Source organism: Rhamphochromis longiceps, linkage group LG9 (assembly GCF_057381845.1).
Source record: "Rhamphochromis longiceps isolate RC_006_pf linkage group LG9, R_longiceps_female_GT1.1, whole genome shotgun sequence".
In the NCBI taxonomy this organism is placed as follows: Eukaryota; Metazoa; Chordata; class Actinopteri; order Cichliformes; family Cichlidae; genus Rhamphochromis; species Rhamphochromis longiceps.
Genome location: NC_140565.1, coordinates 14,468,734 through 14,487,429, shown reverse-complemented (window position 1 = coordinate 14,487,429; position 18,696 = coordinate 14,468,734). Strand labels below are relative to the sequence as shown.

The window sequence follows — 18,696 nt, the reverse complement described above, 5'->3', positions numbered from 1 at the left end:
AACCAATAAATAAAAATACCACTGACCCTCTCCCCAGACCTACCTACTAAAATCTTAGCCTAGTTAGCTTCTGGAGTGTACCAGGCTCGAGGCAACTTTAAAGGCTAAGCATCAAGTGCACAAAGCACCGACAAGCCTGCCCCCGACAGGGAACTAATCCCCACCCGGGATTACTCCGAAAATAAAAAAGGCAAAATAAAAAATGAGTGCCTGAAGGAGGAGCTTACGCTCAGCTAGACACTCCCCTTTGCTAACTGGAGAGAGAGCGTAGCAGATACCATACAACTAAACAGGCCACCAGCAAACAACTCACTAATACTCAATTGCTGTTCCTTCCATTCATATTCCGGACGAGCCCCCACATTGTTACGTCCCCCCCGAAGGGGTCTAGGCATACGAGTGAGGGGACCAGTAACAAATGAGTCCAGAACAGAATGAAAGGAAAACAGACAGGTGTTTTTAGTAAATAAAATAGTCTTTATTATAGATAATCTTAACATAAAGAGCCAGCAAGGCCTTTTTACCAATAACACTTGGAAAAAGGGAAAAAGGTTGCAACAACACAGAACACAACAACCAAACAAAAACTCCACACCACGAGGAGGCACTTCCAGGGGCCCACAAGCTCACCCTGTCACTAGCCAGCAGCTAGCTTTACTGCCGCCAAGGCCCACAAGCCCACACTACTCACGTAAAGCAGGCATACTGCTTACACACTATAGGCAGGACCTTCACACAACTAGTACACAAAGCAGAGACACCAGAGAAAACTCCCTTGCGCAGAGCTCATCCCCAGCTTAAATAGCCTCAGAGGTGATTGCTGACTGGATTCAGGTGGCAAACAAGGCTAACCAAGAGCAGCTGTGTCCTGGGGAGAGAGGAGAGTGAGAGAAACAGAGGGGGTAGGAGTGGCAAGAGAGGAGGAGGTGGAGAAAAACACCACACCCACACAAGGGCAGTTTCAGGAGGCCCAGCTAGGGCTGTAACAGGGAGGTTTACAAGGAAGTGAATTGGAACAGGTACATCCTTTTGCAGTTTATGAATACATCACTGATTGTCATGCCTATGTCTTCCACTCACACTGAGCTGACATCAGCATGGTTGGTTATGTTGCAAAACCTTATAGTTTAAACAGAATCTCTGCAGCCTCTGCAACAAACTACCTGCTCCAGCAGAAATACTTAAACCAGTTTTGCCTTTTAGTCTTAGAATTCTGGCAGCAGCCTTAAAGGGAGTTGTCCCCTGGTAGACCTTACTACATGGGCTGAGAATGCTCTTGATAAGGTGATTTACCATGACCCATCAAAAATGAAAGAGGTGGTAAAGATGGCAGTACTATCCAAACAGTGTTTTTATTTTTATGTTTCTAGAATACAAGTGAGAGCCAGCCCCCACTCGAAGAAATTCTACAACCAGCGCATGATAGAGGCAAACTTGAGGAGGAAAAAGTGTGGACTAATTAGAGGAATTGTGTAGTAATAACAATAATGTATACTTTATTGATCCCCGTAGGCCAATTACTCACCAAGTGAATTATGGGGCAACCACTTTACCTACTGAGCTATCCCTGCCCCAGATGACACAATCACACATGCACGCCTGTTTTGAAGTCAGACATGCATGAATCACCAATGATTTTTCTTCTAAAAAAATGAGGACTTTGGTGGAATGAAATACTGCTTCATGTGTCTATGTGAAAATCAATATTTTTTAATAAAGTGTTAAAAAGTTCATTAATCTTTCTGATTTTCTCCAGACGCCAGAAACACTCCATGTACATGGACAACAGTGACACCTACTGGTCCAACATTATATAACAAGTGTGTGTGGTCAAAGTCGCAGCAATGTCCTCACTGCACACACACACATACACATACACAAAATCAAAGCTACACTTGAACAATTAGCATCCTCATTCTCACATTTAACAAGCAAAATAAAAAGATATTTGATGTACAGTGTGTTCTTCTTGCAGGTTTATACAAATTTTATGTTTTTTATTTTTTTAAAAGAGTGGGACTGCCAGCCAGGACAGAAAGAATGAAAACCAGAGAGGAGGTTCATTGATGTAGTGAAGGAGGACATGCAGAGGTTTTGTGTGACAGATGATTAACCATTGAATTCAAAAGGTTCCAGAAACACTTCATGTACATACTCAACAGTCCAGCCTAGTGGTCAAACATTAAACAAGAAGTGTGTGTAGTTGAAGTCGCAGCAACAACAGATCATCTTCGTCCTCATGGCATGAAAACTCAGTGGGCAGATAAAATGAGGAAAAGAACAGGAAAAAAAGTCAATGCTTCACTTAGTTCACTTGAGCTGTTTCTCATCACACACGAACTGGATCAGGGCGTCATCCCATCGGCCTTCACTTCAGCTCCAGCAAGTGAAGGCCGATGTACTGCAGGATGGAACTGAAGTGCAACTCCTGAACGTAGACCCAATATGTGATTAAAACTGACATCATATTTAAGCTTTAAATTTGCAGTTTATCAAGCGTCACTGAGCACTTCAAATCTACCTTTAAATCTGTAACATAACAGCTGGACATCCGCTTGCAACACACTGTGTGACAAACGACACAAAAGCATTGTCAGCTCAGACATCAGCAAACGCACAACCTTTGAATTTGAAATTATCTGACTAAGGTTTGATTCATGTTACAGCAGCTCATGAGTAAATGAACACGGTGCATTAAAACAACTTTTAGAAGTACATTTTTCCAAATACATTTACTTTAATTTACTTGCGTAGGGTTAGGGGTTGCCACCTCAGCGCACAGTCAAGTTTCGATACCATCTGTGATCATTAGTGCCATGTGTGATGTGGCCTGACAAACCAGTTTTAGGTGACCCTAAAACTTAACGTTCATGGAATAAAAATACAGTCTACTGGAAATCCCTATGAAAACCAAAACAATATATTTCATCATTCAGTGATCAAGCAAGACCCAATGTTCTCTCCAAGGGATGGAAGATACAAAATAACATTTTAAAAAAACATTGCTGTAGGATGTTTTTTTCAGCCACATTACATTATCAGAAAAAGTCAATAAGCCCGTTTTTCTTCTCTTTGTCAAAACAGACTGTCTAATTCTAATTATGAGCTTGAAAGAGCATTTGACATGCCCACTTTTATTTGTCAACACTTCCATCTAATACCTCACCCAAAGTAACAACTTTTAAAAAAAGAAAAGAAAAAGAACCCACACACAAAACAAACAACCCACGATACACAAAAAAGGTTGTACTTAATTTTACTGTGGTCATAAAATAGTTACGTTAAAGATAGTCTCCGTTAAGTCAACATCAACAGAACATTAAAATGGCTGTCAGAGAAAATCCACAGAAAATCTGATACACTCAGCTCAGTCATTGTTAGTAGCCGGCGTCATTTACAATAGCTGTGATGTTTAGTGATGTTCCCTCTTATCCATGAGAGTGTAAACACTGGGAGATGTGTATAAACCACCATTTAGGTGTTTGTGTGAGTCACGGGTGAGTAACAGGTGGTACCCCTTGGGGAAGCAACGTAGAGGAAGGAGTGCCAAAGTGGCCAAATTAAACAGTTTTGAGCTGCTATTTTAAATAAAGCAGCGAGAGGCCACAAACCTTGTTCTTTTAAGCAATGTGTGGTTATTAAGAGTTTAAATTAAAAGGTCTGGTGGTATTGCAAGTACTGCCATTTAATTTGCTGCGTTCATTTATTTTTTTATGTTTATTTTATTTATTTTATTTTTTTATTTTTTAACATTTCACCGCAGTTCTATATTCTCAGGTAATTTAATACATTTTATATTAATTTGCCACGCCTCTGTCTTGTCAGTACAGAGTCTGTGTGCCTTTGTAACTGGAAAACCTTTGCAATGGCTAATGTAATATTTCCTGAGGCATAACTGCACGCCCAAATGGTGTTGTCAGTACCATTTAGTTACCCTTTCCTCTTCTCCTCCTTCAGGCCACCACACTTGGGACAGTAAAAACCTGTTTCTCCTCTGTGACAGAGCTGGAAACAGCTTCAGTTTCAATCAATGAGTCAGATTGACCCAAAATTAAACATGAATTCACCTGTTTGTTGGTCAGTCCTTTCACCTCCTGTGGGTCATAATAACATTTCAGATTAAAGTGATGGACAAGAACTTTTAAGTTAAGGTTAGGGCTAAGCTAGGGCTCATATGTAGCGCTTGTCCTCTGTACACCATGCAAAGTGGCATTTTTGCTGTGGTCCTCCTTCCTTCGCACAGAGCTGGAAACAGTTCAGCAGTCTCAAAGATGTTGTTCCTCATCTCCTAATCAAGAGCTCTTTCAGCCCACATAGTGAGGTATGCCACGGGGAGACTACCTTCAAGGCTGCTGCCAGAACTCCACAAGTCTGTGAGGATAGGAAGACACAGGCCAAGCACAAGTCTATATGGTCCACATGGGTCAGCATGGTTACTGATGTGTGTTGGCATGAGTGACTTTAGATCAGAAAATACAAAAGTAAACCTCAGAGCTTTAAGGTTTTATTCTGGTGGCACGCTTTAAAACTTTGCCACCAAGTGTCGCCATTTGGGGGAAAAAAACAAAACAAAACCAAAACAGTGGTGGTATAATTGGAAACAGGGATAGACGCCCTTTTCTAGTCTGGAAAGTACTTCTGGGAGAACTACTGAAACATGGCCTTACAACACAGAGGGTATTTTTGTAGCAGGTCATAGGTTAGCTAACTCTGCTAATATTAGTTCATATTACCAAAGAAAAAAAAAAGTCTTCCTTATAATATAAAGCACCGTGAAGTGACTGTTATTGTGATTTGGCGCTGTGTAAATAAAAAATGAACATGCATACATACTATGATGAGCCACTGGCAGACAGCTTGGCCTGGCTTTCCTTTGTATACACTGGCTGAGTCCTGGTAGTGAAACTGGCCGTCCATGGTTTGCTGCTCAGAGCTGTGAGATGGGAGCTCTTCCTTGGTTCTGGCAGTAGCAGCAGCATTGTAGTACTTGGGTTCCTGTCTCCTGAGCTCCCGTGGTTCTCCTCTGGAAAGATGTGATGCAGGTAGCATTAAGCAGGATAAAAGGAAAAGCTGAACATCATCAGCGTCTTCCAGTCCACCAGCTTTGCAGCCGTGTATTAAAACTGGCTTCAATTTATCTGCTTGCGATCAAGCTGCAGGAAGCTCTGTGTGCTAAATTGGACTTAAGGAGTAGCTCTTGAGGCGTTCAGAGGGCGTGGGGAAAGACCAAGAACTAAACTTAGTATTTTACAGTTAAGCAAAGCAAATGGGGGGGCAATGCTTCCATGTTTACAATACTATTATTATGCATCTCAGGTCATACCCCTGTTGCAATGGTGTAACCCTGATTTGAAAGCTAAGTCAAAATCTATAGAATTTAATACAACCTCTAAATTTCAACTACCAGCCTCAATTCCGGATTAAAAAAACAAAACAAAAACTGGCAGACCATTTAGAACATAGGTGTCAAACTCTGGCCCGCGGGCCAAATTTGGCCCGCAGCCTAATTCGGCCCGCGAAGCCATACCAAATTACTATTAGAGCAGGCCTACTGGTATTATACAGCTAATATATATATTGTTTAGTATTAAGCTTTGCTGTTCCATATTCAGTTTTTCAGCTAAACTTGTTTGAGTCCATAAGAAAAGATTCATTCTTATATCTGGAGGAAGATTTTTTTTTTCAATAAATATTAATGTTAGCCCGCGACTTTGTTCCATTTTGAATTTTGGCCCACTGTGTATTTGAGTTTGACACCCCTGATTTAGAAGGTAAAGGAACAGGGATAAGCTACACTCTAAAAATATGGAATAAAGTGATTAAAATATGTGGTAGGGAACAAATACTAAAAGAATTTAGATGGTGTGCTCACGATACAGATTTTAAACCAAATGAAAGTGATAAAAGATTTCAGTCTTGGATAGAGTGGACTAACAACATTCCATTCCTTCACACATAAAGGGACACTGCAGAGCTTTCACTCTTTATAAATAAGAAATGGCTTAAGACAAGCAAAGGCTGGGAGAACTGGGAGAGCAGGGGCGATTCTAGGATCAGAGCTTTGGGGGTGCTGAGCACCCAGAGAGCTGCCCAGCCAGGCAAGATAAACCTGTCTCTGTCAGTCCCTGCATCCTTAAATGTTGTCCCGAGTTCTCTCTGACTGTCACTTTGGTGCATTTAAACCCCTGTTCCTCTCTGTCCTCATCGTCTGTTGTCTTCGTCTCCGTTATCAGTCATCATAATTTTACCATCTCTGTGCAAGTCTGCAAATTTCTTTGTTAAATCATAAGATTCTTGAATTCATCAAGTCTCTCTGTGCCTGGGTCCTCGTCACAAAACATGACATCACTGTTTTGTACATTTTAACACAATTTAATCCCCACATTTGTGAAAGAAAAGCAAAACACTTTTTTGAAAAGTCTGTAACAAAACCATCAAATCTGATAAAGGTTTTTTTAAATGCTACAAAAGGAGAATGTATTGGAATAAAAAAATACATATCCTAACCTTAATTACTGGGGGAGAATAATGAATGATGCTCATAGTGAGTAAGAAGTAAACTGAGTGCATTTTTTGGACAGAGATTCACTTTTAATGTGTTTGTATAATATAATACAGATACATAAAAAACACTCCCAAAACAGAATTATTACAAATAAATTATTACAAAATATTAATAAAAACTATAAAAATGGAGGCAACTTTGCCTGTGGTAGAATGTATACAATGTATGAAAAAAATCTTTACTGCAGATGCTAATTTTACTAATTTAATAACACTAATTTTGTGTTGTAAGATTTATGAGTTTCATGCTTTCATAGTGGTCCTTAGGAGAGCTTGACATTTTATCAGGTGGTACACACTGTAAAAAGTGTGAGAAACACTGATAAGTTAAGTGTGTGTGTGCTTTTGGAAAACATTTAAAGCTGCAGTACAGAATCTTTGAAACAAGCTTAAAACATGTTTAGAATATAAACAGAGCATCTGCTTCTCTTTACAGCTCCTCACTCCACCAGGGCTGTTTAGCTCTTTCTGATAGTGTGCAAATGTGATGTACGTACTGCGGCAGTCATACAGACAACTGGACGGTCCAAAAGTTGGCCTACCTATTACTGGCTGAGGTTTCAGTAGAGTTGTGGCTGAACCACATAAAAATATATCATTAATTTTAATCTCTCCGATCAATTACAATGTTATGTTGGAATGTTGTTAAAGAGGCTAAAAAATGTTTCTGTCAGGGCTCTGTGTGCGGGCAGGCGGAGAGGAGGATCCAAACGCAGGACTCAGACACTAACTTGAAACTCAAAAACCTCAGCTTTATTGCTGGTACGAAAACAAAACATGAAGTGAACATGGAATATGGAGAACCGAAACACACAGGCATAATCTGATGGTACGACGCGACACCGAGCATTGGAAAACACAGGGCTTAAATACACAGGGTAGTAATGAGGGAATGGGCAACAGAAGGGAGACACAGCTGGGGGAGATCAGGGCTAATGAGACAGGGGAGCTAAGCTGCACACACTAACATAAGACAAAGACTTTCACAATAAGACAGGAAACAAGAATTACTAAACCAGATGCAGACATGACACAGAGACAGACTAGACACTGAACAGAAACTGTAATACACATGAGAACCCAAACCTAAGAACTGATCCCTCACCAAGAATAACAGAAACAGATCTATAATGATAATAATAAACAAAGCACCAGAACATCAGAAAACAATCCATAATGCAAAACTAAACCAAAACATAATAAACTCAAAATACTGGGTCCAACGGACCCAGAACCATGACAGTTTCAACCCAGTTTGTCTAGCAGATTCTGTATATCAGCTTTATTATAGGGAGGACACAATTTCCAGATTGTGTGAGTAAAATCAGGTTTTTTTTCTTTGTCAGTTTAACAGTTTCTGTTTTTCCTATCACTGTTCCCTGTCTGTTTTCTTACCTGGTTCTTCCTGACCTTGTACTTTCTCCTCACGGTCCCCTCTTTCCTCTCTCCCTCTTTGGACTGACAATCATACACAAATAGATTGTATTCAATTAGATGAAAAATGACATTAATATGAAAAAAAAAATTCTATTAAGATCACTAACAAAAAGTCCTCTCTCAGTGTACTTTCAACCAAAAGGCAAATAACCAAACCACATGAACATCTAATAAAAGATATAAACATTGAAACACTGATCCAACATTATTCTTGATTGACGGATCATTTGATTTTACACTTTCACCTGAATGTGGCTCCTTTTTTTGAAAAAACTTCCTCATATCCATTATGAACCTGGCTGTCTCTCTGTACACAAACACACACACACACAACAGGAGGGTTAATGGGCATTCAGTCAGTTAGCTAGTTAGTATCCATTTCAAACAGGACAGTGGCAATTCTTCAATTCTTTATTTATTTGTCACATGTAGTTATAACTAGTACAACACACAGTGAAATGTTTTTTCCGGCTAAAAAGTACTCCCCCCCCGACTGTGCATCTTACCGTGCAAAATATTACGCTGTAATAGTTAAGAGCTATAGTGTACGTATTTACATAAATACAGATGTAAATGATAAAATACAAATAAAAATAAGGATAAAACTCAAAAGAAAATTATATACTGTGTATGGAATTGTCCATCGTGTTGTCCGATTTGTGTTTTGATTGAGGAGTCTCACTGTTTGTGGGTAAAAACTCCTCCTGAACCTTTCAGTTCTTGTTTTCAGGCTACAGAGGCGTTTCCCTGACCTCAGTGGCCTGAACAGTTTGTAAGCGGGATGGCTGGAGTCGTTAGTGATCCTGATGGCCCGGGATCTGCACCTTTCAGCGTAGATGTCCTGCAGTGTTGGTAAAGATGTTCCCATAGTGCGTTCAGCTGTGCGCACGACCCTCTGCAGGGCTTTCTGTTGCTGTACTGTGCAGTTCCCGTACCACACCGTGATGTTATTACACAGGATGCTCTCAATGACCCCGGTGTAGAATCTCCTCTGGATGTTCTTGGAGATCTTAAACCTCTTTAAACGCCTCAGATGATAGAGGCGCTGTCTGCCTTTGCTGATGAGGAAGTCCGTATGTGTGTTCCAATTAAGGTCCTCGTTGATATAAACACCGAGGTATTTAAAATTAGAGACTTTCTCCACAGGGTTTCCATTGATCTGAATTGGGGTGTGAGTTTTCTCGCCTCTCTGTCTCCTAAAATCAATCACCATCTCCTTTGTTTTGCTGATATTCATGGAGAGGTGGTTTGCCACACACCACTTTGCTAATCCGTCCACCTCGCTTCGGTAGGCCCTCTCGTCATTCCCGGAGATGAGTCCTACCACCACTGTGTCGTCAGCGAACTTCACAATGGAGTTAGTGGGGTATCTGGCCGTGCAGTCCGCGGTGTAGAGGGAATAAAGAAGAGGGCTAAGCACACATCCCTGGGGGGCCCCTATGTTCAGTGAAAGGGTATGAGAGTACACATCCCCTATTCTCACCGACTGTGGTCTCGCAGTCAAAAAGCTGTGAATCCACCTGCACAAGGATGTGCTGAATCCCAGATCCCGGAGCTTATCCGTAAGGATGTGGGGCACTATGGTGTTGAACGCTGAGCTGTAGTCTATAAACAGCATTCTCACATAGTTCCCACGTCCCTCATCTAGATGGCTCAGTGTGGTGTGCAGGACCTGTGCTACAGCATCTCCAGTGGATCTATTTGTCCGGTATGCAAACTGCAATGAGTCCAAGTCGGGAGGGAGGAAAGAACTAATAAAGGGTTTCATGAGCCTCTCAAAACATTTCATCACTACAGATGTTAGGGCCACTGGGCGATAATCATTTAGGCTGGCTGGGCGGGTGTTCTTAGGGATCGGAACAATCACTGATGTTTTAAAGCAGGTGGGGACTACCTGCTGGGCCAGGGAGGCATTGAAGATGTTAGTGAAAACTGTAGTTAGCTGATCTGCACATACTCTTAGCACACGTCCCGGTATGCTATCTGGTCCCGCTGCCTTCCTGCAGTTGGTTGCCCTCAGAGCTCTCCTCACGTCATGCTCAGAGAGTATCAGTGGTGCTGGTTCAGCAGCGGGGGCGGGTGCAGGGCTCTGAGATTGAAACTGAGGCGCCTCAAAACGCGCAAAAAAAGCATTGAGTTCGTCAGCTAACTCCGGTTTCGTACATCTCACCGTGCTGGGTTTATAATCTGTGATTGTTCGTAGCCCGTCCCATATACGTCGGGAGTCGCCATATTGGAAATGCGACTCCACCTTGTCCTTGTAACGCCTTTTAGCCGCTTTCACAGTCTTCCTTAAACCATAAGAAGCTGCTTTATAGTTGGTCATATCGCCCGATGTGAGCCCCATATTGTAGGCCGTGGTCCGTGCTTTGAGAGCTCTCCTGACAGTAGAGTCAACCCAAGGTTTTTGATTGGGAAAGGTCCGAATTGTAGTCGAGGGGATGATGGTATCCACTAGCATTCCAATGAAGCTAATCGCTGTGTCCGCAAACTTGTCAATGTTTGCGGAAGTATCCTGGAATACGTCCCAGTCTACATCACCGAGTACGTGGGACAGGTAACATGCTGGTGAAAATTAGGCATGACCTGTTTAATTTAGCCCTATTAAAATCCCCCGCCACTATGAGGGCGGCATCTGGATGTTTAGCCTGGTGGCCGCTCAGCACATCATGGAGGTCCAATAGCGCCTTGTTGTTATCCGCTTGTGGCGGGATGTAAATCGCAGAGATAATCACAGCCGTGAACTCCCGAGGGAGGTAAAATGGCCGACAGAGGATGGTGAGAAGCTCCAGATGGGGTGAGCATGACCGGGACAGGACCGTGATATTCTGAGGGTTACACCATCTGTTATTAACCATAAAACAAACCCCACCGCCCCGCAGTTTACCGGATTCCGCAGTTCTGTCCGAGCGGAAAATAGAAAATGATTCCGCCGGGGTTATCGCATGGTCCGGCACAGAGCTGGTCAGCCAGGTTTCGGTCAGGCAGAAGATGTTGCAGTCCCTGATGTCTCGCTGGTACCTGGTTCTCGCCCTGATGTCGTCCAGCTTGTTCTCAAGTGACTGGACATTAGCTAGCAATATGCTAGGCAGTGGAGGGCGGTATGCTCTGGTACGCAGCCTGTTCCGGACCCCTGCTCTTCTACCTCTGTATCGCCGTCTCCTTTGTCTCCAACATCCTCTGGAGTCATTGTTCTCGTCACGGAGGATCTCTTCCGGCCACAACGTTGTGTCCAGTAAACCCGTAGCAGAGGTGAGTGAAAAGTGTTGTCCTATATCCAAAAGTGTGCCAAAGTCATATTGAGTCCGGCCTAGTGCAACACGAGCAAAAAAAACAATAAAAAACATAAATAAAACGAAATAAAAGCACAGTCGTCGCAGAGCTGCCGAACTCAACGGCGCCATCTTGATCACCCTAGCCTGCAACAACAGCAGGCTAGGGACAATTTAAAGTTTTAGATTTTAAATAGGCTGTATACATTTCAATGGGAGCAACAGGACTGTCAAATGTCGCTGAATTTACTACAGAGCAGGACGGATTGTAGAGTAGCAAACATTGTCGGAAAACACGTTTTTAACACTGCAGGTTACCTGGATGTAATGCTTTTCAGCTAAAAAGAAACATGGTCTGACTCCTACCTAACTATATAAAGAGTAACTGAAGGTTAAATGCAGCTAATATGTCCTGTTTTAAGCCAGGCACTTACACCTCCGCTCCGTCTCAGCCACCATCGCTCTGGCAGCAAGATCGCTAGAGCCAGAGTAGGGGAGAGGCGAGATGGAACAAACCATTTTGGGAGGGGGGGGGGGGGGGTATCTATACTTTTGTTGTTACAATGTTACGTCTCAAACAAATATAGTACTGTATGCTTTTTATATTTTTAGTAGTGTGTCACACAAACAGCAAATAATGTCAAAAAAAAGTAAGAAATCTTTGGGGGTGCTTTGATTCATTTTGGGGGTGCTGAAGCGCTATTAGCAGACAGCAAAAAATCAATAACCAGAAAGTGGCTAAATCCAACTCCGCCAACATTTGAGGATTGGTTTAGTGTGTTTTTTGAAATATTTAATATGGAAAAATTAAAAAAGACAAATTCTATAAAATATGGAATAAGTGGATTAGCTTTGTGTCCCCCCTCCGCCCTGAATTTAGGTAAGACCAACCCTGAATTGGTGTATCTCCCATGTATTGTACAATGTCAGGTCGACCCTCTACTTCATAATATGTATCGGATGTACTTTATGTAAATAAGTTATGTAAACACTGTCAAGACACCGAGTTACTTTTCGTTACCTGAAGGTAAAACAAAAGGAATAAGAAAGTCGTTCTTTATTTTATTTTATTATTATTATTTTATTATATTATATTATTATTTTGGGACTAAATAAAATCAGTGCACTATTGTAATAAGTCTTTTTTTCAATAAAAATTTAATAATAATAATAAAAAGAAGTTTTGTATAAAACATTAGGGCATTAATTGATGAAAATGTTTTTCTTTATTTTCTTGTATCATCCAGTATTTGTAAATAATGTACACAAAGGTTGTCCAAGAAACCCCTCAAACAACAACCCTACCTCAAACTTACTGAATTTTTAGAAACATAAGAGATAAGATGCATTGGGAATTTTTTTGCCTCTGTGAAATACAAAGTGAATACAGATTAATGAATAACTCATTACCTGAGTGGCCATGGATTGATATTGTACATTCAGCTATTACATGATGATGATGATAATACACCAGAGTTGCCCAACCCAATCTAACACTATATATCTGAAACTATGACAGGCAGGAAGCCATTCATGCCTGCTGAAAATACGTTGAGTTTATCATCAAAATGCTACAAACAAACTTGGTAGGTTCAACTACAGTGCTGTCAACCTCTTAAGACATTACAGCCAAAATGTCTGCTGTTGATGTCTGTTACGACCCAAGATCATGCAGGTATTATGTGTGTTTATGTTTGACCCCTCCCATCAGAGGATGGCTGTGGGATTTTTTTTTATTATTATTAATTTCATTTAATGAAACTATCTGATAGGGGCAACTGAAATCAAACCAATGCATTTTTAAAGTGTTTAAAATATGCCAAATTATACCAATATTACTAATAAATAATGACTTAATTTAGATCTTTGTGATCATGTGAAGAACATTATTGAGTTTATAAGGTAGCAAATGGTAGTTTCACCTTCTTTGAAATGCACCTCTACATTGTAAAAGTCTCTGACACTAAAACACCCACATAAGTCAATGTAAACAATAGCAAGGTTAACGATCCACACCAACGCTCATCATAAACCCCACAGACACATGCATCTGGCCTCCTCTGGCTCATTCATAATCAGAGACGCACCCAGTTCAGCCAGTGACCACTAAACATACGCTAATGTGTCTTTTAGAGTTCCTGTATCACACCCTGCTACCTCTGATTAATTATCAAGTCAATGCAGACAGATGGCACCAGGGCCATGAGAGATAAGTGAGGGTAAAGGTGTTTGTGTTAACATGTCTTAATTTGAAGTAACTGCAAAGACACAGAAGTCATATTGTTTGCAGATGACACAAAGTTTAACTAGAAACAGAGAATGAATTTAAGAAATTGATGACTTTTTCTATAATTGATGAACACTGAATCTGAGCAAACAAATCTCATACTGTTCAGGAGTCTGATGATAAATAACATAAAAGTAAAATAAATTATCTGGAAAAAAAAACTTATTCCAGTGATAATGCATCACAAACTACTGTGGTCTCCCACATTACAAATATATCGATGACCTATGAAACACACCCATTTTCTGCAACAAAGAGTAATAAGGAATTAAGGATCATAAATAAAACCACTTCAACAGAACCACCAAATCCAATTTTTAGCCTTTTTATTAAATACTGTTAAATTTAAAGACTTGGTTGACCTCAGAACTCTACACATAATTTATAAAGCAACAAACAAATCTTTGTCCCACAACATTTAGAACTTGATCAGGATAAAGACCAAATCATGACGACCTGAGAGAAATCCTTATGTTCAGCAAAGCTTCAGATGAGGATTTCTTCCACCTTGGTCTTGCCAAACCACATGCTGGTGGTTTTCACAAAGATTTAAAAGACTTCCATGTCATCTGCAGTTTTCAACATGGGAGCTACACACATGTTTTATCCTGTTTTACAGGTTTATTTCTTGTAGATTTTATTTTCTTACCATTTAAATATAAAACATAGGCTGTTTTGACAAGACTCAGTGAATCTCAGTTAAAGTAAAAAAGAAAGAAAGAAAGAATTAACATGTAATGTACGTCTGTTTTTGCTTTTTTCCTCAGAGTTGGTGCAGTAGATCAAGGCTCATGCAGGAGACTGATAAAGTCAACTTTATATATGTTGGAAATGTTTCAGTCAGTGCCATTCATTTTCTTCCAACAAATGACGACATTTCTAGGATTAAATACTGGCTCTAACATTATAATCTACAATATTTGATAGGATGTTAAAAAGTGCATGCATGTTACACTTTACAAGTCGTGAAATCTTGTGTTTAGCCTCTGACCCAGAATGTCACAGCAGAAATGCAGACTCGTCAGACCAGGAAACATTTCTCCAATCTCTTGTTGTCTAATATTTGTGAGTCTGTTTCCTCAGTTTGCTGTTCTTAGCTGACAGCTGTTGTAGCCAGTGTGGTCTTCTGCTGCTTCTAGCCCATGTCCTTCAAATTCTGACATGTTGTGCTCTCAGAGATGGTCTTCTGTATAGTTTGCTTTTAATGAGTGGTTATGTTTAGTCACTCCTGCTTTCCTATCAGCATGAACTGGTCTGGTCTTGTTGCTCTGACCTCTGACATCAAGAAGCTTGTTTCATCCAGAGAAGTGCTGCTCACTGGATGTATCGCTGAGTTTTACATTCTTTTGTGCAGTTTGCATAAAGTTTATTTAATGTCTTCTCTTTGATTCACCACTCACTCTTTCAAGTTGTTTTCTATCTCGGTGAATCAATGAGATTTAAAGAAGGTTCCACACAAGCATGCCCTGATCAAGTCCTAAATGTTGTAGGTCAAAGATTTGTTTGTTGCTTTATAATTTACGTGTAGAGTTCTGAGGTCAGTCAAGCCTTTAAATTTAAGCGTATTTAATTGAAAGGCTGAAAAGTGGGTTTGGTGGTTCTGTTGAAGTGGTTTTATTTATGATCCTAAGTCTGTTATTTATCATCAGTTTATCAATGATAGAATTTGTACATCTCCCAAATAGCAGAGTTTTGTTTTGCTCATATCCAGTGTTAGTTCATTATAGAAAGGGTCCCAAATTGATTTTCTAGTTCATTCAGAAGTTGTTCCATGTTACTTCCACAATGACTTTGTATCATCTGCAAACAATATGACTTCTGTGTCTTTGCAGTTACTTCAAATTAAGACACGTTAACACAAACAGTTTCTCAAACACAAGGCAGATAATATTCTTCATGTACATTATTTTTTACAACTATTGGAACAACAAAATTAAACAAAACACAATTTCATGAATTCATCTCTTAATGTTATATCCAAAACTCTGATGTTCTCTTTCATGACTTTTTAAACTACATCAATTCATCAACGTCAAAGACTTGATATGTTACATTAGTCCTTACTACCAGCTTGCTGAACATAAAGATTCCTTTCAGGTCTTGTTCTGACCAAGTTCTAAATGTCATGTGTCAAAGATTTGTGTGTTTCTTTATAAATTATGTGTAGAGTTCTGAGGTCAACCAAGTCTTTACATTTAGGTGTATTTAATAAAAAGGCTAAAAAGTGGATTTGGTGGTTCATTTGAAGTGGGGGTTTTTTATGATTCTAAGTCTGTTATTTATCATCAGTTTATTAATGACAAAATTTGTACGTCTTCCAAATAGTATGAGTTTTGTTTTGCTCAGATTCAGTGTTAACCGACTATAGAAAAAGTCTTCAATTTCTTAAATTGATTTTCTAGTTCATTCAGAAGTTGTTCCAAGTTACTTCCACAATAACTTTGTATCATCTGCAAACAATATGACTTCTGTGTCTTTGCAGTTACTTCAAATTAAGACATGTTAACACAAACACCTTTACCCTCACTTATCTCTCATGGCCCTGGTGCCATCTGTCTGCATTGACTTGATAATTAATCGGAGGTAGCAGGGTGTGATACAGGAACTCTAAACGACACATTAGCGTATGTTTAGTGGTCACTGGCTGAACTGGGTGCGTCTCCAATTCTGAATGAGCCAGAGGAGGCCAGATGCATGTGTCTGTGGGTTTATGACGAGCGTTGATGTGGATTGTTAGCCTTGCTTTTGTTGACATTGACTTATGTGGGTGTTTTAGTGTCAGAGACTTTTACAATGTAGAGGTGCTTTTCAAAGAAGGTGAAAGCTACCATTTACTATCTTATAAACTCCAAAGGATCTCCATATGATCAAAAATATCTAAATTAGAGGTGTAATTTATTATTTGTGTGTAATATTGGTATAATTTGGCTTATTTTAAAACATTTTAAACATCAGGTTTCAATACTCACTGAAATAATGCAGATTTCATGCAAAAATATATTTAAAGAGCAGCTGTATTTTCTCTGAAACATTTGAAATTATAAACTATGTGCACAAATCTTGTGATAATAGAAAGTATATTACACATCGGTGCAAAGATCAAACTGGTTGCTTGTCTGGAACAACCAGAGCAGGAAGTTAAATCAAAATCATCTAACACAGATCTAGTTGACATGAAAGCAGAACAAGTTAAAATGTTCTCAACTCACCAGTGAGAAATATCCATAAAAATCACGATTTACACCAGCTGCAGCTCACAGTCAACAACTCAACAGGTTTGGCTTTCTTTACAAAATGAGAATTTTTCACATCATATAGTCCATCATGTATTTCAAACACATGAGTAAAGATGTGTTTGTTTAATTGATTTAAGTGCATTAAGTGTTTCATATTTTATAAAGTGTGAGTTGAAAGGATTTGGTAAAGCTCATTTGTATGGCTGCTTTCTAACTGTACTTTCTTTTTTCAGACTGGAGAAACAGCATTTTAAAGAAATGTAAATGATGCCAGTTGGTAGAAAGAGCCTGACTGCTTTGTAAAGTGACTCACAAAAGAAGAAGCTCAACCCCCCACATTCCTGCCCACACCCACAAACCTCCTTAAAAGCCCAGGAGTATTGCTCTTAAGTCTTAAGTCCGTCAGTCTTAAGTTCCTATCCTGCTTGGTTTGGAGCTCTTTCAGCAGAGACACTTATTCCAGCTTTCCTGCTTTAATCACTGGGATTTTAAAGATGGAAGATTATGGGATGCACTTTTCTCCAGGTATGTACTCAGCATTGTTGTCTAGTGAGCTAATGTGAACAGAGTTGGCTAACCTCGAAGACATCTTTGAGCAAAAATACCCTTTCACTCTGTGTTGTAAGTCCTGATGGCAGAAGTCACCATTTCTCCCTCCACAGCTGAACAGAGAGTCCACTTCAGGACCATCTGGGCTTTGAGTCACTTTTTAAACTTTCTAATTGGCAACATCTGGTGGCACATTTTAATAATTCAGCAAGTAAAATCAAGTGACATTGTGTGTGGGAAATTGATTAAGGCTCATCAGTTGATCCCTTTTGTATTATTTTCTGTTAAAAAACTCAACTGTGCCAAAACATATCAGTAGCCACGGTGACCCATGTGGACCATATATATTTGTGCTTACTTCTGTCTTTCTGTCCTCATAGACTTGTGGATTTCTGGCAGCAGCCTGCAAGGGAGTCTTCCCTTGGAAGAACTTGCAGCATGGGCTGAGGCAGCTCTCGCTAAGGAGATGAGCAACAACATGTCTGAGGCTGCTGAAGCTGTTTCCAGCTCCGTCACGGAGGAGGAACTGGTTTTTGCTTCCCCAAGAAACCAGGAGGGCAGCAACACTGTCACAAGTACTATGTGTGTGAAGGACGAAAAGGCCAAGGTGCTCAAAGGAAGGACCCGAGGGCTGTTCTCAGACAGCCAGTTAAAAACTCTTGACCATCACTTTAATCAGAAAATTTACCCTGACCCACAAGAGATGACAGAGTTGGCAGAGCTGACAGGACTGACCTACAAACAGGTGAGTGTTTTTCAAGGTTACTAGAACACAAGGAACTGAATTCGTTTTGAATGTTGGGTCTATTGTACTCATTAAATTTCTTCTGCTTCCCTCCATCTTTAGGTGAAGACTTGGTTTCAAAACCGAAGAAGAAAGTTTAGGAAGATTCCAGATTCTCATCATCTCAATCAGGGCGTCCCGCTTCATGTAAGTATCTCCAATTATTAAACAGAACTGTTTTTAATTCAGTCACTATCTGGGGAATTCATTTAATTAGATGAAGCGTATTGATTATAATTTAAAACAAGAACTCTGTATTGTGGTTTTACTGACTGTGCATCTGTCTGTGATTCAGTTTCAGGGAGCATCCTCACTCAGCGAACAACTGGACATCAGCTTCATGAGAAAGGGTGCAAATAATCAGGCCCACTATCCTGATGCTGTGGGCAATGTTGTCTCTGGACCTCAATGGACCCTCCACAACTCACCCCAGATGTTTGGCTGGTCGATGCCACCAGGCAACGGACATTATGATTGCAACACTGGTGTCTTAAGCACTGCATGGAATATGAACGACCCTGGACTTCACAGTGCAAGTTTTTGCAGAGAAAGCGGAGAGCCTTGCTA

At 40.2% G+C, this 18,696-nt stretch overlaps 1 protein-coding gene across 1 annotated transcript in view; it reads left to right on the top strand.

Annotated features, from left to right (window-relative positions):
- The first annotated feature begins 10,762 nt into the window (after positions 1 to 10,762).
- LOC146662024 (uncharacterized) overlaps positions 10,763 to 18,696 on the top strand; it is a 50,209-nt gene continuing 42,275 nt past the window's right edge. Inside the window, exons 1-3 of the mRNA XM_085419455.1 lie at positions 10,763 to 10,779; positions 10,884 to 11,059; positions 17,726 to 18,090. Of these exons, the coding sequence (XP_085275581.1) occupies positions 10,763 to 10,779; positions 10,884 to 11,059; positions 17,726 to 18,090 (558 nt within the window). The remainder of the gene's footprint in view (positions 10,780 to 10,883; positions 11,060 to 17,725; positions 18,091 to 18,696) is intronic.